Genomic DNA, 26393 nt, shown 5'->3' with positions numbered 1-26393 from the left:
CAGGTCTAAGCTAGGACTCGTTCTGGCATAGCGGTGTTGATCAGGGATGTGATTTGTGACCAAAATACCTGTACCAGCAAAAGGCTACTGTGTGGGTACAGTTTATACCAGCAGAATCTAGCATGAGCATACAATATCTAGAACAGACTGACCCTGTCAAGATGAAACCAGTTTTCAAAACCACCTGGATATTTTAACCCAACATGGAGATTTCAATGCTGAGCAAAAGTTAGTCAGAAAACAGTCTCGAAACATGGCCTTCACAGTTTGACCCAGACTTGTCACATAAACTATTTAGGCATAAGGTACCTTTTTTAGTGATATAACTGTGTACCAAACTAAGGGTACGTCTACACTACCTGCTGGATTGGTGGGAGGCGATCGATCTATTGGATCAATTTATTGGGTGTAGTGTAGATCGCTCTCTCTTGTTGACTGCTGAACTCCAGCTCGGCAAGAGGCGGAAGGAAAGTCGGCGGGGGAGTGGCAGTCATTGATCCCACACCGCGAGAACGCGAAGTAAGTGATTATGAGTTGATCTAAGATGTGTCGACTTCAGCTTCGCTATTCTTATAGCTGAAGTTGTGTATCTTAGATCGATTCTCAAACACCCCCCCGCCCCCGGCCAGTGTAGACCAGACCTAAGAGGGTTGTACCAGTGTAACTATCTCAATTGGAAGTATAACTATCCTTTCCCTCAACCCAAACTGAAATAGTTCTACCAGTGTGTCATAAACAGATAGCTAAGGGTTAATGTCTCTTTCACCTGTAAAGGGTTAACAAACAGTGACCTGCAACACCTGACCAGAGGACCAATCAGGAGACAAGATACTTTCAAGTCTTGGTGGAGGGAAGCCTTTGTGTTTTTGGGTTTTGCTTTGTTCTCTCTGGGCTCTGAGAGTGACCACATGTACCTACAGGCTCTCTAATCTTCTATTCCAATTTTGTAAGTATAAAGGTAGAAAGGCGGTATAGTCTTTTTATTTGTTTTCCTTTATTTGCAAATGTGTATTTGGCTGGAAGTATTTTAATTGTATTTCTATTGGAGGAGGCTGTTTCTCCAATTTCTTAAGCTGACAGACCCTGTAACTTTTTACCATCTAAATTGCAGAGATAACCTTTTACTTTTTTCTTTTTATTAAAAGCTTTGCTTTAAGACCTGTCTGATTTTTTTCTCCTAGTTAAGGCTTAAAGGAACTGAGTCTGTACACCAGGGAGTTGGTGGGGAGAAGGGAAAGAGCAGGGGGGAGAAGGAAAAAGTGAATTTCCTCTTTGTTTTAGATTCATGGAGTTTGAATCTGGATTGCCTCTGGGTGAAGGGAAAAGAGGAGGGGGGAAGGTATCATTCCTCTCTGTGTGGTGATTCAAAGAGTTGAATCATGGTGATCTCCTAGTGTACCCAGGGCGGGAAAGAGCTGGAAGGAAGAAAGGAGGGGGAAGGAAAATGGTTTATTCCCCTTTGTTGTGAGACTCAAGGAATTTGGGTCTTGGGGTCCCCAGGGAAGGTTTTGGAGGGGACCAGAGTCTATCAGGTGCTCTACTCTAAGTCCTGATTGGTGGCAGCACTACAGGATCTAAGCTTGTAATTAAGCTTAGGGGAATTCATGCTAGTACCCATATTTTGGACACTAAGGTTCAGGTCTGGGAAAGATACTATGACACAGTACCAAAAATTATAACCAGGCCAGGGGTAACATAACAGGTGTGACTTTGCAAGATTGGGGCCAGTAAATTACTTGATATACTATACTGGTATTCCTATACCAGCAAAGCGGTGGTAAGACTGAAATAAGCAAAAGTGGCTGCCAAATTTCTACTGCATTAATAGCCCAAAGTCACTTAAAGTAGCCCAGTCTGGGCTAGTTTTGGCCTAGTTGCTCAATAAATAATCTATGTATAGGCTGGGAATGTACCGCCAAGGTGCATGGAGGGGACAGTACCCTGGGCAAGGGCACAAACACGGAGGGCAAGAAGCCAGCCTCTGTCCCATGCTGGGTGGCAGGAGTGAGGGGGTTTGCTGGGGTCTTGAAGATAGACACATACAGGGTTGGGGGGAGGGCACTCGAGGCAACACAAGAGTGCCTGGGTCCCCTCATGAGCCACTTACTTGCAGCACAGACTGGACCCAATGAGCCCACAAAGAGGCCAGAGCCACCGGTGGGGGAAGGGGCAGCATCTTCCCTCCTGCTGCAAACTTCATCCAAGGTGCGGGGGGAAGCTGTGGGGTGACATCCTGACAGCAAGGAGGTGTCCAGAACAGCAGCTGCCTCCTCTCCTGCCTGAGCAGCTCCAAAGGCTTGTCTTGAGCTGACTCTCTCCCCCCTGCCCTCAACACATGGGGCAGGTTCTGGGTGTCTGCACAGGACATGGGATGAGGCTAGGGGTGTGCTCTGCCTACCTGAGCACACAATGGGCAGGAGGACACCCGAACATCCACCCCCACCCAGATCTGCCCCGGGCTGGGCTCTCCCCTGCACAGGACAGCAGGAGGCTCCCGAGAAGCAAGGCCAGCGATGGCTCCGTGGCGAGGTAGAGGCAGCGCAATAGTCACAGATGACAGAGGAGCAGGGCAGTGCAGGTGAATGACTTATCACTTAATTCCAGCGGCCACAGCTCTATGCTCTCTTCTCTCCCTACTCCCTGTCCCCCAGGATACACACAGCACAGGCAGTGGCCCCTACCCCAGGGACACACACAGCACAGACTTTTGATGTGATCTTACACACATGTAAGCCTAACTTTTAAGTATAGAGCCAGCTTAAGCCTGTGTTACTAGTTTACTGCCACTCCTTCATTGTTCCTCAGTTGGTTAACTAGAAATCTAGACCTCCCACTGCCAGATGGACTCTGGAGGAGAATGTGTCTAAGCTACTGGGGCTCAGGCACTGGTTCCCAGCTTGACATGGCCAGATTGTGGGACCCCAAAGCCAAAGAAGGATGCCAGTGTCTGCATCTGGGAGTGTGCCCGAGACCCCCAGAACTAGGAACTGTGATTGGTCACTACCCAGACCTAGTGGGGCTTAGCAGTAAGTCGGATTCAGCAGTTGGATCCAGTTGCAATTAACTGGTATCTGCTCAGAGAGGGGGCCCGAGGCCAGTGACAGCTTATTAGTGCCAGTATATGGGAAGAAGCTAGATTGATTATAAACACCTTTGTCTGAATACATGCATCCACACTAGGCAGAATACTTACATCCACAAATTTACAAGTCTGGTTAAACTGCTTAAGGGGTGTGAAATATGCTGCATAATTTGTGTCCTGGTTACAGGAAGACAACCGTGTATCAGGTAAAACTACTGCCAAAGGTGACATGTTAGCTTACCATAGTTACTACTGGAGTATTAACCATGTTGTGTCTTTATATGCCATAAGTAGAGCCTGGCATGTCATTAACTGTAATAAACTTTGCTAAATGTTAGTGTAGACAGGATTTTATAAGGTCCAATTAATCTTTGGAGGTCACATCTTTGTTGCTCTTTGACTGTAGACAGTTTTCTGAAGCTGGGTTAACTGTAGCAGGAGCTCATTAGTTTATCTTTCTAGGTTCTTATACTGTGGCTATCACCATGGTATCAGAATAAGTCACTGAGAAGGGTTGATCTCTCAGTGGTTGTATCATGGCAACTGCAAACCTTTTTTCTTTAAATGGAATCTCCAGTGAGGAATGCAGCAAAAAATGCTCTAAACTTGAGTTGTACAGTCTATTCACAGCCATGTTCTCTCCTGTTGCTAACATTAAGACACTTGGGTTTTTGGAAGATGTTTCTATGTGTTTTAATGAGACACTTACAATCTCCTCACTTTCTGAGTCTGTCAGACTTGGCAGTGAGCATGTGCATTTTAATGTTATAAAATGAGGGGGCAGTGTTTTAACTGTGACCTACTAAACAGATGCTCCTTATCATGTTTACTTTTCAGTTACTTAAATATATTTCTGTAGGGCAGGGGTTGGTGAACTATGTCCCACAGGCCAGATCCAGCCTGTTGCTTAATTTCATCCAGCCTGCAGAGCGGTTTTGTGGGCTTGCCCTGCTCCACCTACCTGGTGCTCCAGCTGGGAAGCAGGGTTGGGGCATGCCCCCTTTGCCTAGTGGTTAATCTGCCCTTGGGAGTAGGGCAAGTGAGCAGACGGCCCAGTGGCAGCAGAAGAATACTCAAAAGGTAGGCCTTCCCCTTGGGGAGCCAGGCCTGGTGTGGGGTGGTGGGACAGGACCACTGCCGCTGGAGAGCAGCGTCTCTTCTTGGAGCTGGGTGTGTGCCAATTGGCTGGGACTACTGGGTCCATCACCCCCCACAAGGCTGGCTGGAGGGGCTCGGGGGAGGTGGCCTCAGTTTCCCCATCATTGTCCACCCACCCGAAGTTGGGGCCCACCCAAGTGTCCTGTTTTGGGAACAGGGAGAGGACAGCCCCTCTTGGTCCAGTTCTGGGGAGTTGGGTCCTGCCACCCTCCTAGGGATCCTATACTTGGCTCTGGGCCCCCCAGAAATATACTGACAACCTGAGGGAATTCAGAGGAGAGTCACACAACAGCACCATGGGATGATAGGGCTGATTTAGGGCAAGAACCGCATCACAGCATCTGATCCAAAGACCAGGGTAGTCAATGGCATAGCCTTTAGATCAGACCCTTGCTTTTTATTTTTGTGTGGCCCGTGACTGATTGCTTGATTTTATTTATTTATTTCGGGTCAATGGCCCTGATAGGAAAAAAGGTTCCCAACTCCTGCTCTAGGGATTCTCAACTACTCAGTGTGGACCACACTTTAATAAAACTCATTTATCCTTCCTATTCATGACTGTAGCCCACTTTCTTTCCCATTTGTGATCAGATATTCATGTGGCAACTAGTAATTGCTCACATGGAAAAGTTCTATTAGGAAAGTGAATTTTTAGCTATCTCTATTACAATAGATTTTAGTCTGCTCTTTCTCTGTTCTGTTCGCCTTACATACAGAAGGGTAGTAAGCACTATATAACCAACTCTGCACAGATGGGACTATGGGAATCTCTTATACCTAATCATCTGAAACTTTATTGTGGACATAGAATCATAGAAATGTGGGGCTGAAAAGGACCTCAAGAGGGTCATCTAGTCCATCCCCCTGTGCTGAGGCAGGATTATGTATAGGTAGACCATCTCTGACCGGTGTTTGTCTGACACTTAAATCTCCAAATATGGGGATTCTACAGTCTCCCTAAGAAACCTCTTCCAGTGCTGCTATCTTTGTATTTAGAAACCTTTTCCCCCCAATCTAACCTAAATTTACCTTGCTGCAAACTAAAGCTGTTTACTACTTATCCTACCCTTGGTGAACATATAAAGAGAACAGTGATTAATTATTTTCTTTTTTTACATACCTGAAGACTTATGTTCCTTCAATCTTCACTTCTGTACACTAAACATTCCCAGTTCTTTCAACCTTTTCTCATATATCATATTTTCTGAACCTCTCCATTTTTTTCTGTCCTCTGGACTCTCCAGTTTGTTCAAATTCTTCTTAAAGCATGGTACCCAAAACTGGACACAGAACTCCAGCTGAGGCCTCACTAGTGCTGAGTAGAACAGAACAGGTACCTCTCATTTCTTACACACGACACACCATATTAATACAGCCCGGAATGAAACTTGACTCTTTTGTGGCAGCGTCACTCTGGCTCGTTCACTGTGTGATCACCCATAAGCCCAGCTCCATTTCAGCTGTATACTGCCTTGCCAATAATCCCCCATTTTGTAGTAGTAGATTTTGTTTTTTCCCTTCCTAAGTGTAGTACTTTGCCTTGTTTTTAGCTGACTTACATCTTGCTGATTTCAGACCAGTTTTCCAATTTGTCAAGGTAATTTTGAATTCTAATCCAGTCCTCCAAAGTGCTTGCAACCCTCTTCAGTTTGGTGTCAACTGCAAATTTTATAAGTGTACTCTGTATTACATCATTCAAGCCCTTAATGCAGGGGTGGGCAAACTACAGCCTGTGGGCCAAAGCCAGCCCACCAGCCATTTTAAGCCGGCCCTTGAGCTCCCTCTGGGGAGCGGGGTCTGGGGCTTGCACCACTCCGGCACTTCAGTCAGGGGCCGCTCCACGTGATTCCTGGAAGCCGTGGCATGGCCCCCCTCCAGCTTCTGCGCACTCCAATGGCCCCCTCCGGTGATCCAGTGGGAGCTGTAGGGGTGCTGCCTGCAGATGGAGCAGCGTGCGGAGCTGTCTGGCCACACCTCTGCGCAGGAGTGGGAGAGGAACATGCCACTACTTCTGGGAGCTACTTGAGGTAAGCGCCGCCTGGAGCCTGCACCCTTGAGCTTCTCCTCATGCTCCTGCCCCAGCCCTGATCTCCCTTCCGCCCTCTGAACCCCTCGGTCCAAGCCCCACCCCAGAGTCTGCACCCCCAATCAGAGCCCTCACTCCCTCCCACACCCCAACCTCAATTTTGTGAGCATTCATTCTATTCCCAGATGTGGCTGTTGGACCAAAAAGTTTGCCCACCCCTATCTTAATGCAAACTTTGATTAGTACTGGGCCCATGACAGACCTGTAAAAGACTTGATGTGTCTTTGTAGTTTGACAGCAAACCACCATTGATAAATACACTTTGAATATAGGTTTTCAACCAGTTGTGCATGCACCTTATGGTAATTTAATCTAGACTGATGAATTGGAATTAATTTGCAAATGGACACCATTAAATTAGGCTTGAATAAAGACTGGGAGTGGATGGGTCATTACACAAAGTAAAACTATTTCCTCATGTTTGTTCTCTTTCCCCCCCACCGCATTGTTCCTCACAATTTCTTTCAACTGCTGCAAATGGACCATTTTGATTACCACTACAAAGTTTTTTTGTTTTTTTTCCTCTCCTGCTGGTAATCGCTCACATTGTTTCATATGGTGTGTGTTTGTGTGTATCTATATCGTCCTACTGTATTTTCCACTGCATACATCCGATGAAGTGGGCTGTAGCCCATGAAAGCTTACGCTCAAATAAATTTGTTTAGTCTCTAAGGTGCTACAAGTACTCCTGTTCTTTTCACTTCCAGGAATGGCTCTTAACAATCTTGAGAGGATAGAAAATGACTCTTGGGGACCAGAAAGAAGCAAAGACTCTGGCTATGACATGGCAGCAGGCACTCATAGCATTGTTTTTGTCTAACAGGTCTATAGGACATGGTGGTAAAAACACCAATGGCTGCCTAAACCCTAGTGGAGAGACAATTACTACTACTGGTGTAAGAAAGGGAGTGCTGATGTAGGAAAGGGAGATTTCCCAAGAAGTCTAATGTAAATAGGAGCTGGAACTCTGACTTGTGCCTGCCATGTGCCAAGGAATACTCTATAAAGATTATAGTGTGTCTTTTATGGTGGTTTAGTTGTCTGTCTAAAAGTACAGAGTTAGCTAGAAAGAACTTCCATAGTATCAATGTTGAGTATTTGTTTCAAAAACAAATTTTTATTAAACTCTTTTAGCTTTATGTTGTGAGTTGACTGTCATATTGGGGAACATATTAGCTAGTGCTTTTGAAAGGAACATTTTTTGTCACCTTTAAAGGACACCAGAGCCAGAGAAATGGTTAAGAATTACTGGTCATATGAGTACAAATGGAAGTCTCATCTAATAAGAGGTGCCGCAGATAGTCCTGTAAGAGCAGAGGCATCAGTTGGATAAATCTCCCTGCAGGTAACTGTATCTGTCATAAACAGATAGTTAAGGGTTAATAGAACAGGACTACTTCATGTCTCTTTTGCCTGTAAAGGGTTAACAAGTTCAGTGAGCCTGGCTGTCACCTGACCAGAGGACCAATCAGGGGACGGGATACTTTCAGATCTTGAGGGAGGGAAGTCTTTGTGTGTGCTGTTAGTTTTTGGTGGTTCTCTCTGGGTTCTGAGAGTGACCAGACGTGCAACCAGGTTTCTCTCCAATCTCTCTGATACAGTCTCTTATATGTCCAGAATAGTAAGTACTAGGTAGATAAAGGTGAGTTAGGCTTATGTTTGTTTTTCTTTATTTGCAAATGTGTATTTGGCTGGAAGGAGTTCAAATTTGTATTTTGCAGAAAGGATTTTAATTTGTACTTGTATACTTAGGCTGGGAGGGTATTCCCAGTGTCTATAGCTGAAAGACCCTGTAACATATTCCATCGTAAATTTACAAAGATAATTTTTACTGTTTTTCTTTCTTTAATTTAAAAGCTTTTCTTGTTTAAGAACCTGATTTGTTTTCTTTTATTCTGGTGTGAGATCCCAGGGGACGGGGTCTGGATTCACCGGGGAATTGGTGGGGAGAAGGGAGGGAAGGGGGGGAGAGGTTCATTTTCTCTCTCTTAGGATTACTTTCTCTCTCAGGGAGAGTCTGGGAGGGGGAGAGAGAAGGAGGGGGGAAAGTGAATTTTCCTCTGTTTTTAAGATTCAAGGAGTTTGAATCACAGTAATCTTCCAGGGTAACCCATGGAGGGGAAGCCTGGGAGAGGCAATGGTGAGGGAAAGGGTTTACTTTCCTTGTGTTAGGATCCAGAGGGACTGGGTCTTGGGGGTCCCTGGGGAAGGTTTTGGGGGGGACCGAAGTGTACCAGGCACTGGAATTCCTAGTTGGTGGCAGCGTTACAAGTACTAAGCTGGTAATTGAGCTTAGAGGAATTCATGATGGTACCCCATCTTTTGGACGCTAAGGTTCAGAGTGGGGAATTATACTATGACAGTGTCTCATATGCCTAACCAACCTTCTAGAATCTCTCAGACTTCAGCTATGTAAACTGTTTGCTTTTCAGGGACAACACTTTGTCTTCAAAACCCGTCCCACAAGAGGGAGCAGAATCTCTCTGAGAAGGCCCCCAGTGTCTCATGAACGAACTAACGGATCTCGAGAACACTGTTATTCCAGAGCCAGTCCTACGGCTCAGGAAAGGACACATGCCCGACAGTGCAAGACAGTCAAACTATGATGATGACCACTCTGATGAGGAGCCAGCTTTATCCTTGGACTTGCAAAAGGTAAGCTGGGTACCTTGAAACTCTGAATGACTCTGGATAAATGAGACTTGACTCTTAGGTGCTGCATAATTGTTTTGGAATGTATGAATTAAGGGCTAGATTTTGTAAGATATTTCGGCCCCTTCTAAATGGGATTGAAATGATGAGATTTAGGCACCTAGATGCTTTTGAAAAGCCCACTAGGTGCCTAAATACCTTTAAAAATCTGGCCCTAAGAGTCTCTAATCTGTTTTTAAAAGTCTGTACTCTTATAATAAAGTAGAAACGTATCTGAAATGTGTAGTATACGTGGGAAAGGGGGTGTGAGTGGGAAACAGGCAATATGCTCTAAGAACAAACATATATGTAAACTTCCTGCACATTAGATACGTGGAACTAAGCTATATGCTCTGTCAACTGAATTGGTTCATGTTGGATGAGTTTCTTCATCATAAGCTAAAGATTTTGTATTGTCCAGGAAGAAATAAAACTGCAGCTCCTTTCTGTGCCTTAACAGCTGTATGACTGTGAGGACTCATGCTACTCCATTGTGTTGGAAGATAGGGACCATTTGGGTAGTTTAGAAAAATCAGCCTGTCACTAGCACTGTGCCTTGCTGATAATGTCTGTAAACAGAAATGCTGTGGTTTGAGATGGGTTTGTACAGAAGCATAATTCAGTCTGCTGCTAGGCTACAAATTGGCTGTTAGTACAGAGTTAACTGTAAAGATTTACTTAATTCAGCTTAAAATATCCCTGCAACAAGAGTGAAAAACAGCCAGTGTTCATTGCTCTTCTAAAGGATTACAAATAAGCAAAATCTGTTTGATACAGAATTTTTTTTATATATATAATTTGTCTTTACACAGATGGAAGGTGGTGTGTGTGTGTGTGTGTGTGTGTGTATATATATATATATATAGACTTAACTTCACAGCATCAGTCAATGTCTAGTGTTAATGTTGCAGTCATTAATGGTGGCATGTAGACTGATTTTTAGTGTTTAATTATTAGGGCTTCAGATTTGTCACAGGATTTTCATCAGAAATCATGATGCAGTCACAGTAAATTTAGAAAAGTCATGGGTTTAATGTGACTGCTCCATAATTGTTGATCAAAAAAAACCAAACAAAACCCAACCCAATAAATGAAATTCAGCTTTACCTCTTGAAAATCGTAGCAGGCCAGCATGGGCCTCTTTTCCTCACCGAGGAGGCATAGACTATCTGTAGCAGCACCCTTCATCTAGGCTCTACAACCCTCATCCCAGCCCATGAGGAAAAGATGGAGTACTGGGGCTTGTGAGTGAGCTTACCCCACACTTACCCAAGCAGTGGCAATTCCTGTCCTGCTGGGTTGGGCCTGGAGGTTGAGAGCTAGCCTGACCCCCTACTCATCTCGGGCGTGGGCAGTGGCAGCCCCTGTGTCCCCAGCAGGCAGCTGGGCCAAACCTGAGCAATGCTGCTACCCCACATTCCAAGAAAATAGTGGCTATCTTACAGGTGGGGAAACTGAATCGCTGTAAATTAAGTGACTTGCCAAAAGATCTTAATGAGTTGGTGGTAGAAGTTAGAATAAAATCATAATACCCACCATTCTTTACAGTGGGGAGAAACATTTAACTATTTAGCTTTATATAATGAATGCTCTTGTGCTTCTTCTCTTGGCTCAGCAGCACTTATCATTTCCTCTCATTAAAGAGGTACTGCACAAACCTATGGCCCTGTATAAATGTGCTTTGAGGGTCCTCTGTATGTTCCCACTCATGGGATGTGCCGTCTGGTACAACTCAGATGGTGAAACCTTCTCATAGTGTAGCCTATTAGAGGACTCGGGTGTCCTTCTCCCCCCCCCCTTGCATTTTGGAATGTTCTGAAGGGGAGAGTGTGTAAAAGGCACCATCTGCCATGTTGATTCCATTCAGCTACAGCAGCAGACAGAGGTGAACCTCTCCATATCCATCAGACCCATGTCTCTATAGAAATCTGTGCCTTAGCTAGTATTGTTCTTAATGTTAATTTTAGTGTTGGTTCCTATTTGGTTTTTTCTAAATCTTATTTTTAGTTTTGTATAGTTCAGATTTTGGTTCCAACTACTGGATTCATGGCAGATTCAAAAGCTAAAATACCTGACTTCAGTAAATGAGCCTCTTGTCCGGTAGTCTTCCTAACATTCGAAGCCCATTACAAGGTGCTCTGTCTGCAGCGCTCTTACCCAAGCGCTTGCAAGGAGCCAGAACAGTATGCAAGTCTTATTGTTGCAGGGAGCTCTGGCCACAACTTCCCATATCTGAATACATCTAAGGGGTCTGTACCCAAGGAAAAAGTCCATTGTTAGCTCCTAGTACTTCAGGGATAGAAGATGGAAGAGCACTGTACAAAAAGTTCCAATTTCTGCCCCCGGATCAGGTCCAAGAGTGAGGTACAGTTGGTTTGAGATTGTTAGTGTCTGCCTCTGAATTTAGAGCCAAAGTGCAGGAATCCATTTACTTAGTTTCCACGTTTGCATCCTATTAGCAGGGCCAAATTACATTCCATAATGTCAGATAAATGAATTCTGGAGTCAATAAAAGGTAGTTATGCCACTCAATTTGATTCCCTTCCGCCACCCCTCCTTCCATCCCTATTCAGGAACTTGTATCTGAAAGAAGTGTACTTCCACATCTTTCAGACCAGGCACCACAAATCTATTTCCCCCCCACCCCCACCCGGTTGGACAAGATCACTTCGGTACAGATTCTTGATTTATCTGCTGCCTTCTGGGTATTTAGAAAGTACCAGTCGGCAGTTGCCAGTCATTAAGACACCAGGGTATATTTATTAATCCTTATTTAAATCTTGTCAGAAGCCCTTTCCAAGGACATAGTTGACATGTGCCTTTTGAAGAAGTTAGTTCTTAAGATAATCAAGAAATCCTTATTGCTACATATGCAAAGGATTCCCTTTAAAGGAGCAGTTCTTTCTTCCAGGAAGAGTTCTGAAGCTTGGCTCTGCCATAGCAGTGCTTTGTCAAAATCCCACTTAGAAATTCATTCTAGGGGTATGTCTAGACTACGGGATTATTCCGGTTTTACAGAAACCGTTTTTTAAAAACAGATTGTATAAAGTCAAGTGCATGCGTCCACACTAAGCACATTGATTCGGCGGTGTGTGTCCATGTACCGAGGCTAGTGTCTCACAGGCCTCATGGCTTCATTCACATTATACTCTGCTCAGGATGATGAGTCTGCAGCATTGTCTGGCATTTAATTACAAACCAAATGCAGACTGCATGTTTACATAGCTGACCATGTGAAGAAATATATTTCTATGCTTGACATGGCTCTCTCAGCATTCTGAGGGGTATCTTTCAACCCTCCCTCAACAATCACTTTGGGCATCTCCAGTGTGGAGGGGGAGTGCATTTTAATAAATTAAGTCACACTCTAGTTCTCAAGGGGAAAAAAACTATATATAAATATCAAAGGGCAAGATGGATGGATTACAACAGGAAGAAGGGAGGGATTTGCGCTTTCCAACTTGCAAAGAGGCAGTTGTGCTGTGGAGTTGGGTGTTATCTGATGCAACATTTATCCTTGTTGCTCTATATCTAGCATGTAAGGACAACAGCCTGGCAGATCAACTGAGGACAATGATAGTGAAACTTCACAAATAGTCATTAAAGAAATCGGTGATAGATGAGATCTTCAACCTGGAAGGGGGCAGGGGAGGGTGAAGGGATACCAGAACACAGATATATTTCTGACCAGACATAATTGCACAGTTGCATAAGTTCTGCTCGAGAACAGGACAAAAGTCTCTCCGTATAAGATGCCTTTTCCTAGACTAGGGGTGGGCAAACTTTTTGGCGTGAGGGCCACATCGGGGAATATAAATTGTCTGGTGGCTCACAAATGCTCACAAAATTGGGGTTGGGGTGGAGGAGGGGGTGAGAGCTCTGGTTGGGGGTGAGGGGTTCTGGAGTGGGGCTGGGAATACGTTTGGGGTGTAGGAGTGCCCTGGGCTGGTACTGAGGGATTTGGAGTGGGATCAGGGGTGTGGGAAGGGGTGCAGGTTTCAGCTGGGGGTGTGGGCTGTGGGGTGGGGCTAGGGATAAGAGGTTTGGGGTGCAGGAGGGTGCTCAATGTTGGTATCAAGGGGTTTGGAGAGTGGGAGGGGGATCAGGGCTAGGGCAGGGGATTGGGGCATGGGGAGAGGCTCAGGGGTACAGACTCTGAGTGGCGCTTACCTGAAACGACTCCCAGAAGCAGTGGCATGTCCCTTCTCTGGCTCCTACACGTGGAGCGGCCCCCGACACTTGGAATGGGGCCATGCTGCGGCTTCTGAGAGCCGTGTGATGCGGCCCCTGACCCGGCACCCCGGCTGGAGCTCACAGGCCAGCTTTAAACCGCCCGCGGGTCTTAATTTGCCCACCCCGTCCTAGACTGTAGAAAATCTTCCCTTCCTTTTCCACCCTTCCCTCTCATCCAGGGAGTGATAAAGAATAAAAAAAGAGGAGCCAGAATAGTTTTGGTTGCCCTAACACTAGTAAGGCAACAGTGGATTTTGAATCTTCACCTATTTAAGGGAGATCTCTGTCCCCCCAAACTTAACTCGATGGGAGGGCAGAATTCATTACCTGGATGCTCTTGCTGATCTCACCACTCTGTGAGGGGACAACATACCACCAAGAAATGGTAACTCTGTTAATGTAGTCTTTTTTTCATTGAATACAGTAAAATATTTGTCATCTAGGACTTAACTGTCAGTTTACTGTACCCAATAGCTCTATGAAGCTTCATTTTGACTTTAGAGATAATTGTGGCTTGCCCACGCCAAAAGCACAGATTCTTCTCAACTGAGCTTGAGAACAATCTTTGACTATCAAAAGTGTGGTGCTTAGACACTTCCAGACAACACCATCCAGTAGAGATTAGAGTTACCCATGCACATTAGCCAAGTATAGTACTATACCAAGGCATTTTATAAGCCTGTTAGTAGGATTGATAGTCTGCCATCATATGCCTATCTTGGTCTATTAAGGCAGCTGCTTGCTTCTTGTGCCTCGGTACATACTCCTTAATTATGTGTTGGGGTATTAAAATAAAGTGCAGTAAGGCCGTTTTGTAACTGATTTAGAGTGTCCACATGAGTTTAATGCACTTTAGCTTCACACCTTTAATTTGTCTAACTTTTCTGAATGTCCCCATGTAGACGTGCCCTAACAATATTCTTGCTGTTTACACACACTTTTATTGGGCTCCACAGACATTAGGCATAGCTACAGAATAAACTTCTCTTTTTTGAGTGTCCTCTACATATTTCCACTGCTGTGATATATGCTGACTGATGCTGTTGAATGATGCAGCCTTTTACTGTAAGTGCCTGTTAAAGCGCTCATTCACCCACTCTCTATAAAACAAGGAGTGACAGTGATTGCTGCCTCAGCTCCTGATCACAGATGGATGTGAGCCTTTTTTGGATACAAGATCCTTAGCCGTTGTTAAGTTATCATCATATCGATGGCAGATCCAAAGATATGTCCTGTGCTCTGCAGTTTTGTGGCATCAGATATCTGTTCTTGGTACCTAAAGTGCCTAGGATAAGGTTACTCCCCTTTCTCATTGCTCTATCTGTGGGACTTTCATGATGTGAGCTAAAAAAGAGGCAGAACAGACTCCAGGCCTGTCTACTACAAGAAGTCTTTTCAATTAAAACCACCAGGTCTGAGGTTTCTGAGGCTCCTGAAAAGAGAGATTAGAGGTCTGATTTGGCTCTGGGATCTTTGGCTTCCAGGGAGCCTTCTATTTCCAAACCATCAGCCTTGGCACTGAGCTCCAGATCCAAAAACATGAAGCATTTGGTAGCAAAACTCTTGGGCCTAGTTCCAAAAAGGGTACCGTCTGTAGCTGAAATAGGTTTGGACAATAGACCTCTATGCCTGAGGCCTCTGTAGAATTGGGGGGCCTTTGGTTCTGAAAAAAAATAATGGCAAAGAGTAAACATCTTTTGGTGTCTGGCACTTTTCAGCATACAAACAGTGAGCATGTGGATACGTGACACTAGAGAGAGCATAATTAGATCATCCTGAGTTGGTTCCTCAGAAATCGGAGTATTCGACGTTGCTGCTGAACGGTGTAGGAGGCGGCACCGTTCAGTGGCACCTGTCAGTGTATCCAAGAGTGTGAATCTCTTTTATAGGTAAGTAACCTTCATTTATTGCTGCAGTTGTGTGATAAACTGTATTGATTGGTCACCTTTGCCCTTCTCATCCACACTACTTATTGATCAGACTGCTGGTCTGCTTCTCTAAACCCTACCTGCCCCAATGAGCATGCATGCATGCTTGCCACTTCACCCCTAGGTGGAAATTATTCTGTCTAAATCCCAGGATCGGTAGTTCTCGGTCCTTTATATAATTGTATTTTTTAACGGTCTAGCTAGGGAACTACCAGCTAGAAATGCACACTTAATTATTTCTCCCAAATCATCTCTCACTCGTCCTTGTGACATAGCATCCATTTCTTGCCCTGGAAGTACAGTATATTGTACCTCTTAGAAGTACAACATCCTGACTTTAAAAAAGAAACCCAGTAGATTTTCCTAAGAATTCTAATCTTTAGTATTAAATTTTTTTTAATACCCTCAAGACCTCTGCAGTTAACACTAAGACACCTGGCTTTACAAGTAGGTGACTATAAATAGTACAAATAAGTATTAAACTTCACATTTTCTGCAAAATGTGACAGTGTTAATATGTGGTGGTTTAAAAGATTAATGGCAACCTACCTAACATGCTTATGAATAATACCAATAATACTTATGCCACAACACACCATGTATTAGAGATGTGTCCAATTTTTGTACTAAATACAAGAGTTGATACATGTTCATGTTAAACACTATTATAACCTTATTTGACTTTTTTATACTTGAAGCTGCAATTAGTCCTCAGTCTACCCCATAGCTTTTTCATTAATTATAACAGTTCAGGACACGTGTGCACTTATGAAATACTTCCCCATTCAAAGAACATTCATCTCGCCCACTCCCACGTAGCCTGCTGTAGCATTGTGGCAATGTGCAGTTCACTCTCCACCTTTTGTACATTTTCTGTTTGCTTATGTGGAGTAGTGACCTGGTATCTAAATCTTGTGGACCATTAGTGACACTGAAGATGACAGTTCAGTTCTGCTGGGAGTGGGACTGAGCAAATCAAGGTTTTTCTACAAGTCTTCTCTTCCTTCTTGCAACTTACCTTCTTTCTTTGTGGTTTAGATCTGTGTGCATGTGTTGGTAAAGCATTCTTCAGCAGGTGCTTCCTTCCTCCATCCCATGCTGGATCGCCTGGCTTCCGTGACAGTCTCCTCCCCTCCACCCTTCCTTTTTTAGTTTCTGTATAATCTGGATTCTTTGTTCCCATGCTGTACTTCAGGCAGAGAGATCTCTTAAAGAAATGCCTCTTACTGTGGCTTTGTTGAACCGATACAACCAAATGCATGTGACTTTTTCATAACCTAATGAATGGGCCTTTTTATACAGCCATAAAAACCTGTGCTTGACTCTTTCTGCTTTTGTATTTTAATCCTCCATTGACAGAAAGTGAACAAAAGAACCATTTTCTTTGCATTTATTCCAATCACCACAGTCTTTTATACTGTTGAGTGATGTTTTCTTTCTTGTGGCTGAGCGGTACTGTGTAGCTGTAATGTGTGGCATAGAAGTGCCTCAGTGAAACAGGGACCCGTTGGTCTGAAAGATTTGATAGCCTGCAATGGGGAAATTAATGCACTAGCATTTACTTCTGTAAGTGGGTAGAAGGAGTCCTGGAGAATGTCCAGATGGAGCATGTCTCAAAGACTGGCGCTGTGACTACTCAATACAACTAGTTTGATCTTTTGAAGAAGGTTGTGATGTCAGCATATTGTTACAAGAATTTGCTCAGGGCTTAAAACACAAAGTGGTTTAGGTGGTAAGGAAAAGGGAAAATTGCTTTTTAAAAAGGAAAGATTAAAACTCGAGTCTGAAGATGAGCAAAAAGTTTGGGATAATAAATCTCGGCAGAAGATTGGTATTGTGTTTTGCTGGAGACAGTTTGAGGAGAGGATCCAGTTTAAGCCTCCCAATGCAAAACCTGGCACCAAGGACTTTAACGGCAAGCTGTTAGGTGGCAGTATCCATAACTTAATTGTGCCTTTTGGATTTTGTGTGTTAAACATTTACATGCATCTATCTTGCTTTGTTCAAACAAGTTAATTATTTTTATTACCCCTCCTCCTCTGGTGCAACATTGGTGTTTTGGCTTTATTGTTACAAACCTGGTTTGCTGTATTCACCATGTTGTCTTTTTTGTCTTGAATTGTAAACTTTTTGGCCAGGGACTCTTGTACAGTGCCTTGCCCAGTGGCATTGTAGATGGTGCTGCAGCATATGTAAACTGGAATGTGTTTTACTATAACAGGATAGGTAAGGATCTCCAATACATCCAGACTTTGTTGCCCTAGATTTTCTTAGTTTCTTGCATTCTCCTAGTCCTCTATTTACGTTTTACACACCAGTATTTGTCTGTAAAGGTAATTGTTTTAGGGAACAGGAAAGAGCAGTGGCTCTATCAAAAGATGCTTACTGGAACTCTCTTCTGCACATCTTAAATAATATAGCGACATCGGACCTGCTATCTCCATTGGCTATTCCTGACATAATACACAATGCACACTTTGTGCTGAGATTGCTTCTTGCTGAAGCAAATAGCTAGCACCAGTGTTGATAATAGGAAGTAAAATGACAGTTTTTGCTCAGCAAATAATTTTGGGACAATCCACCCCAAACACCTGAGGGCTCTGTGTCCCTTGTATGGACTCCTGGAGTATAGGGCAAGGACCTTGTTTCTGAGCTCCGCAGGCCAGAACTGGCCTGCATAGTGCAATTGGTGCAGCCCTCTACTGAACAGTAAAAGAAAACAATCACACATTCAGAACTTACCTGCAGGCTTCAAACCTTTAAGTATGTGCTAAAGAGAGTGATCTTATTTAGCCTTGAGTAGGCAGTACCCTATCTAGAAGGGCAGTAACATATGGTAAAAAGCCAGAGTTCTTTGCCCCTGCTTCTTTCCACCTACTACCCAAAAGACTAGCCTGAAACTTAGCAGGGAAAGCTCTAATGAGGGAGGTCTGCTTGCACTGCAGCTGGGTCAAACTCAAAGGCGTCTAGTTATTTGTCTGGAAGCTGCTTTGCAGGGAGCATTAGCACCCTGCTGTATTCTGTGTTCTCTATGCCTGTCAGCCTGTTTTGTAACAATCACATGCTGTGCTGTTGTATAGCTAGGAGAGGGAGGAGGGGTTTTATTCAGCACTCACTGGTACAAATGTTTTTCTGCACAAAGGTTAGATTCTACATAGTCATATGCCTTTGTTCTCATGGAGATCACATCTGCCTCACTTGGACAAATGTGGGGGAAGGGACTTGAGGCAGCATTTCAATAACTGGGGATGCTAGAAAGAGAGGCTACCTGTATGTTCCATTTCACAAACTACTTAAATTTCCTGCCGTAAGTTATTGCGGAGTCCTAAATATACAGGGCAAAACAGCCTCTCAGGGCTTGTCTACATCACAAAGTTGCAGCGCTGGTGAGGGGGTTACAGCACTGCAACTTAGGAGGTGTACACATCTGCAGGGCATCACCAGCGCTGCAACTCCCTGTTTGCAGCGCTGGCCATACTCCCGTTTTGTCTCGGGTGTAGAGGATCCAGCGCTGGTGATCCAGCGCTGGTAATCAAGTGTAGACACTTACCAGCGCTTTTCTTGACCTCCGTGGAATAAGCAGGTATCCCAGCATACCTGAGGAAGCCTCTGGTAATCAAGCTGGTCTCCTTCCCCGGTTTGCTCTCTCGTTCCCCGAACCCCGAGCAAGCAAGTCTCCTTCCCTGCGGTTTGCAGGGTGGTTTGGGGAACGCGAGAGCAAACCGCGGCGAAGCTGGTCTCCTTCCCCGGTTTGCTCTCGCGTTCCCCGAACCCCCCTTGAAGCCGCCCAACAGCACTGCAGTATGGCCACATCTAACACCACTTGCAGCGCTGGTTGCTGTAAGTGTGGCCACTCTGCAGCGCTGGCCCTATACAGCTGTACTAATACAGCTGTAACAACCAGCGCTGCAAAATTGTAGATGTAGACATACCCTCAGTTTAGTAAGGGGATGTCTACACAGCCACAGTTAAAGTCCTGCCACAGCAGCGCCTTAATGTGGCTGTGTAGTCGTGGCTCCAGTGCTGGGAGAGGGCTCTCCCAGGCCACGTCTACAGTATGCCACCGATCTGGCGGGTAGTAATCGATCACAGATCGATTTATCGCGTCTTGTCTAGACATGATACATTGATCCCCAAATTGATGCCTGTACTCCACCTCGGCAGGAGGAGTAAGCGGAGTTGATGGGGGAGCGGTCGACTTCAGCTACACAAATAGCGTAGCTGAATTTGCGTATCTTAGATAGATTCTCCCCCTCCCCCCAGTGTAGACCATCCCCCAGAGTTGTCTGTGTTTAAAAAAACAAAACAAAAAAATAACACCTCCGAGAGGGGAATAGCTACCAGGGCTGAGAGCGCGGCTCACAGTGCTGTAGCATGATCTACACTGCCACGTTACAGTGCTGAAACTTGCAGCGCTCAAGGGTGTTTTTTTCACACCCCTGAGCAGGGAAGGCTTCAGCTCTGTAAGTGGCAGGGTAGACAAGCCCTAAGTCTTTCTTTTCTCTGCAAGTTCAGTGTTAGGCAACTTGCCTTTGTCATGCTGCTGCTTTGGGGTTTAGCATATCTACAAAAGCCATGGAGAAAGGTATGTGAGAACCATCTGTGGCCGGTGTAGTTCTTCGCAGCCCTTACATTCTTCCCTTTGGGAAACAGTCCTTTCCCTGAGCAGATGCATATATGGAGAGATCTCGGTGCTTGTCAGGACTGAACACTGACACACACATCCGTAGCTGGTCATGCACATAGAGCAAACAAACCCTCTTTCATCCAGTGACAAAGGGAGTAATTAATTCTAACTAAAAAAATATGTTAAGATTGCAGAGGCCAAAATGAGTGACCCTACAACTGCTTTTTCCTAAACAACTGCTTGAATATTGGTGCCTGTTCTTTTAATCAGTGCCTGCAGGGAGTTATCCATGTCCAATTCTCCAAGACCATTTCAAAGTGTTTTTATGTTAAATTGTGTTAATTTTTTTAAAAGGTGACCTGCAGAAGAAAAGTGCCAAATTCCAATAACTTGGAGGCATTCAGCACACATTGACCAGTAGCCAAGCTGCAAAGAGCTTTGCACAGTACTGAAGAATTCACTCTTTCTGGTCCTTGTGACAGCTATTCTTGCTGGCTGCCGCTCTGAGTGCCACCCCAGCACCCTGCTGAAGCCTGGATTGGACTGACTCACAGGGAGTTAGGCCTTGTCTACACTTGAAAGCTAATTCAAATTAAGTAGAGTCTGCCTTTAAAGCGCAATTTCAAGTGCAGTTCTAGAATAACTCTGTGTAGACAAGCCCTAAGGCAAGGTTTTTTTAGGAACATTGCACTTTTTTTCAAAGCTGCTTTTTACACCACAAAGGGCATAAACTGAAGTAACTCTAAATGTACAATAGTCTTTAAAAAGGAAACCGATTAACATCATCTTCTGTCGAAAACGGCCAGTTGGTAAGTGATATCGCCAGCACTGGGACATGGTGGTTTCACTCAGAACGAAACTAACTGTATTGGATGTCAAGGGACCACAAAGAGAAGGTAGTCTTTTTAATATTGCTATTTTTAATGCCCCCATTGGCCTAGCTCTTCAGCACACAATGGCCAATGCCTTCAAGTTATTGGAATCTATAACTTTTTTGCATGCCACTTCAAAAAAGTATTAAATAACTTGAAAGTCAAACTTTGCACTTTATCCATCTTATACATGCTGGCTTGTTTCTTTTCCAGTACACATGAATGATTGACTTACTGCCTTGTCCTCAAAACACTACTATATAGAGCTGTGCCTCTCATGCCAAGGAGCATTCTCGTTGGGGCATGCTTCCCTGCCCAGGGCTTAAAAACACAATGAAAGTCAAATGCTGACACTTTTTTTTTTTTTCTGAGAAAATGAAGGAAGGAATGGATGTTTGGAATAAATTCAGCACTGTTTTTTCCCTAGTGTGATTCTGGACTGAACCTAGTCTTGGGACCCATATGATGCCAGCTTCAGGGCCCATGTGTGGTTTGGCATAACAAGCAGTTGAGCTTTGAGGCCTAGGCTGTCCAGAGCTCTAAAGTCTTATACTACATAGATATGTACACTGCCAGTTAACCACATGAAGTCCCAAGGTAATCAAGTAATGGCTTTGCTCAAAAAAGATTCTCTTAACAGCAGTGTTCTCGCTCTTTGTGCAGTTAAAACATGAGCTTCTTAAAGCTGCCATATTGGTAAATAGAAAATTTTGGTCTCTAGTACTCCTGTGGCTGCAGCGAAATATCATAAGTCTGACCTGGCAGAAGCTCAGGAATGGATATCTGATAACTTCAGAGGACATGCCACTGTAGGGTCTGAGCACCACACATACCTGAAGAGTCAGGGTCAGCCTTCTCTTTAGGAGACTAATCCATGCCTCACCAGTTCTTTCTAGCTGGCTAGCATTACAGATCTGAAAGGGTGGTGGCAATTGGTGGATCTTTAGCTTGTTTTTAGTGGATTATACTCTAGTTGTTCAGTTGGCATCAGACTAACAAATGGATGTCCAGATGAGATTTCTTTTTAAAAGTGGGTGCTAGTGTGTGTGTGTGTGTGTGGGGGGAATGGTATCACTAGCTGACAAATAAAATGTTAGCAGAAGTCTTAAATTTAAACTAACAGCCATTTATTTAAAAAAGCAGCAGAGAGTCCTGTGGCACCTTATAGACTAACAGACGTATTGGAGCATGAGCTTTCGTGGGTGAATACCTACTTTGTTGGATGCATTTATTTCAAGTGATCTTTCAGTTGGAGCTCATCAAAAATTGAGTGGAAATAAAGAAATATTAATAACTATCAGCCAACTCTGTGTGAATTAACTGCAGTGGAAAACTCAGGTAATGTAATTGCTGAACTCTTAACAATAACAAAGGGATTGCTAACTTTGACACAGTATTGGTATCCAAGCCTGTTAAGTAATCATATTTTGCTTAATACCAAATCTGCCATCCTGTATAGTGCAGGAAGGAATATCTTCCTCTTCCCCCATTTTTCATGTATAACCTGGGTACAGTATAGGGGGAGAGTTTGCTTTCTTCTGAAACCTGAAGTATTTATTGCCAGATGCAGACCACTCATAAACCAATTTTCTGATCCACTCTGGGAAACTAAGAGGGTGGTTTTTTTGGGGGGTGGTGGTCCTGGTGGTGGAATCTTAAACACGATACTTTTTTAAAATAAAGGCTTGATTTTAGAATTTTAATATTAAAGGATAAAAATGGAAGAGGATAAGTTTCAAAGATATTGGTATGCCGGGCTCATTCTAAATGCTTTCTCGTTCTCGGAAACTAATGCTGAGTAAATCTCTAGAAGCTATATGTTGGGGAAAAAAAAGTGTAAAATATTACAGGAAGTCACTTAGACTCATAGACTTTAAGGTCAGAAGGGACCATTATGATCATCTAGTCTGATGTCCTGCACAATGCAGGCCATAGAATATCACCCACCCACTCCTGTAACAGACCCCTAACCTATGTCTGAGTTATTGAAGTCCTCAAATCATGGTTTAAAGACCTCAAGGTGCAGAGAATCCTCTAGCAAGTGACCCATACTCCATACCCCACGCTGCAGAGGAAGGCGAAAAACCTCCAAGGCCTCTGCCAATCTGCCCTGGAGGAAAATTCCTTCCCGACCCCAAATATGGCGATCAGTTAAACCCTGAGCATGTGGGCAAGACTCACCAGCCAGTACCCAGGAAATAATTCTCTGTAGTAACTCAGATCCTACCCCATCTAACATCCCATCACAGACCATTGGGCATATTTACCTGCTAATAATCAAAGATCAATTAATTGCCAAAATTAGGCTATTCCATCATACCATCCCCACCATAAACTTCACTCCTCTAATGGTTATGTTGCAGACACAGCAGTGCCAGAGGCAAGCAACAGTGGTTCGTTGCCTAGAGTGCTTAAGCGCCAATAAACACACTAGGGTGGAGAAGCAAACAACCAAATTTATTTGAGCTCAAATAAGGTGCCAGGGAGAAATAACAATCTCAGATCCTGCACACCTAAAACAAGCAGTTTCTTCCTTTTATATCCCAGTTGTTTACTACAAAACTTTCTTGCTGACTAGCTGATTTTTCACTCCCCTGTACTTTCCCATTCAGCTGCAGTATCCTTTTTCAGTCAATCTTTTGACTTCCCCCTCTCTGCTGCTGAGACATGTATACAGTATCTTAAAACGGCCTTGAGCGGGCTTTAGCTGAGCTTCAATGTATTACAGCAGAGAACTGGCTGTTACAACCAAAAACTAACTGCTAACACTACATTTTACAGCTCTTAACATATTAGGTTACACTAGGTTACACAAAGTGTTTAACATGGAGGAACATTGGTTCATTAAGGCCTACAGCAGAAGGGCTTCATTGACACTTGTGGTCTATCACCTTTCCGAGTTACCTAGGGTTATAAAGTGACACCAACAGTTAGAAACCTTCATCTAATTTCAAGTCTAAACTTCCTAGTGTCCAGTTCATATCCATTTGTTCTTGTGTCCACGTTGGTACTAAGCTTAAATAATTCTTCTCCCTCCCTGATTTTTATCCCTCTGAAATATTTATAGAAAGCAATCATATCTCCCCTCAGCCTTCTTTTGATTAGGCTAAACAAGCCAAGCTCTTTGAGTCTCCTTTCATAAGACAGGTTTTTCCATTCCTCGGATCATCCTAGTAGTCCTTCTCTGTACCTGTTCCAGTTTGAATTCATCCTTCTTAAACATGGGAGACCAGAACTGCACACAATATTCCAGATGAGGTCTCACCAGTGCCTTGTATAATGGTAAATTAGAGGTAAATTTAGATCCACTGCATTTCTTTTGTCTAAAAAATCTGTTACCTTCTCAAAGAAAGAGATCAGGTTGGTTTGGCATGATCTACCTTTTGTAAAACCATGTTGTATTTTGTCCCAATTACCATTGACCTCAATATCCTTAACTACTTTCTCTTTCAAAATTTTTTCCAAGACCTTGCATACTACAGATGCCAGACTAACAACCCTATAGTTACTCGGATCACTTTTTTTCCCTTTCTTAGAAATAGGAACTATGTTAGCAGTTCTCCAGTTGTATGGTACAACCCCTGAATTTACGGATTAATTAAAAATTCTTGCTAATGGGCTTGCAGTTTCATGTGCCAGTTCCTTTAATATTCTTGGACGAAGATTATCTGGGCCCCCTGATTTAGTCCCATTAAGCTGTTCGAGTTTGGCTTCTGCCACGGATGTGGTAATATCTACCTCCATATCCTCATTCCCATTTGTCATCCTACCATTATCCCTAAGCTCCTCATTAGCTTCATTAAAGACTGAGGCAAAGTGTTTGTTTAATATTGGGCCATGCCTAGATTATCCTTAGCCTCCACTTCATCCTCAGTGTTTAGCAGTCCCACTTCTTTTTTCTGTTTTCTTCTTATTTGTATGGCTATAGAACCTTTTACTATTGGTTTTAATTCCCTTTGCAAGGTCCAACTCTACATGGCTTTTGGGCTTTCTCACTTTATCCCTACATGTTCTGACTTCAATAAGGTACCTTTCCTTGCTACTTCCTCCCATCTTCCACTCCTTGTAGGCTTTCTGCTTTTTCTTGCTTGCTCATCCAGCTCGGTCTCCTCTGCCTATGAATTTTTTCCCTTTTCTTGGGATGCAGGCTTCTGATAGTTTCTGCAACTTTGACTTGAAGTAATTCCAGGCCTCCTCCACCTTTAGATCCACAAGTTGTTCAGTCCAATCCACTTCCCTAACTAATTTCCTTAATTCTTTAAAGTTAGCCCTTTTGAAATCAAAAACCCTAGTCCCAGATCTATTTTTGTTTATCCTTCCATCTAGTTTGGGCTCTTGTAGCTATCACGGTGCAGCTAGGTGACAAATGAACCTCATTTAGGATTAAAGGAACAAGTTGTGGATGTCCCATTTAACTGTTGGGGCTTATGGTGCTGTTTAAGGCAGTAGAGGCAATGGAGGGCCAAAGGATTCTTTCCTCACAATGCTGCCATTTGCATGAGGAGCATGTTTCATGCAAAGACATGAAGTTGCAAAGGAATAGGAAGAGGAGGGCAGAGCCTACAGTGGTGCATCCTGCAAAAACTTTATCATTAGTAGACTACGCAGAAATCAGTAGTAAGCCTGTGCTGATTCATATTGCCATACTAGGATATGGGAAACCTTGTTTGGGGTGACTTCCTTATCAGAAATTCTGATATCTCATACCTCTTTGAGCACCCATGGATATTCTTAATTATCTATCACTCTATTCCTGATCTCCTTAAGATTTTTATACTACTGCATTGGATGTTTTGGGATAATTGCTGTTATAGTTACACTTCAGCTAAACATTAAAATAGAAGGCAATGGCTATTCAAAACAATTCCTAAAAAAATCTCTTATTTTCATGATCTGCATAATGAATGGAGCTGGTATCTCTCCAAGTAGGAGATGACATTTTGTTGATATTTAAGATCTAGATTGCCTTGCTGTGAAACGTGTTTGAGACCTCAGACATGCATTAGGTGTGGCAAATTCAGTTTTTTCAACACTGATGTAAGGCAAGTTGTATCTCTTTTCTTTTTTTTTTAAATTTTTTTATTTATTTATTATGGGTTAGGTCTTTCCTCTCCCCAGTGCAAGTTAGCTTCCTGTGTTGTAGCCTTAAATTTCAAACTGTCAACAGAAAACAATTTCTGGCTTGCTTGTTTTAGGACAAGTTTTTTAGCATTTTTAAAGTGAGTTCCTCTAGTATCAAATATCTTAGTTTGTTGTAACTTTATTAGAAGAGATGTTAAATTCTAAATGCATTTGACAATATGTACTTGTGTCTCTTCTCAGCTCGCTGAAAGGAATCACTATTCTGTCTTGGATTCCTGAACAGTTGCGTTCTCTTAAAGGCAAAAGATCACAAAGTGGGAATAAACTGGGAGAGAGTGTCTGAGGTGTAGATTGGAGTCTTGCTCACGAGCTTCATCATATTGGAAGGATGTATCCAGTTAAGTGTCCCAGAGATCAATGATGGAGTCACCAGTCAGCATTCATTAAAGACCTTGGGAAGATCTTGTGATTCCAGCAAAAACAGAATTTGAGAAGTTATAGTAAATACAGAGGGTTCTGTATAACATAATTTAATCCAAAGTGAGGTGAGCTTTTTTAAATGCTACGGTTGGAGTACTTTAATTACTCAGCATAGCTATTAATTTAAAGCAGTTCTTAGGGCGGTGGGGAGAGA

The 26393-nt window shown here is 43.5% G+C and overlaps 1 protein-coding gene across 3 annotated transcripts in view; it reads left to right on the top strand.

Moving 5' to 3' along the window:
* ADIPOR2 (adiponectin receptor 2) overlaps positions 1-26393 on the top strand; it is an 81007-nt gene that overhangs the window by 28451 nt on the left and 26163 nt on the right. For all 3 annotated transcript variants that reach the window (XM_030543008.1, XM_030543005.1, XM_030543015.1), the window contains exon 2: positions 8759-8981. In XM_030543008.1, the coding sequence (XP_030398868.1) occupies positions 8832-8981 (150 nt within the window). In that variant the 5' untranslated portion in view covers positions 8759-8831. The remainder of the gene's footprint in view (positions 1-8758; positions 8982-26393) is intronic.

The sequence above is a fragment of the Gopherus evgoodei genome, chromosome 1 (genome assembly GCF_007399415.2).
Source record: "Gopherus evgoodei ecotype Sinaloan lineage chromosome 1, rGopEvg1_v1.p, whole genome shotgun sequence".
Classification (NCBI taxonomy): domain Eukaryota; kingdom Metazoa; phylum Chordata; order Testudines; family Testudinidae; genus Gopherus; species Gopherus evgoodei.
Note: the sequence above shows the minus strand (reverse complement) of the source record. Positions and strands in the feature narration are given on the sequence as shown.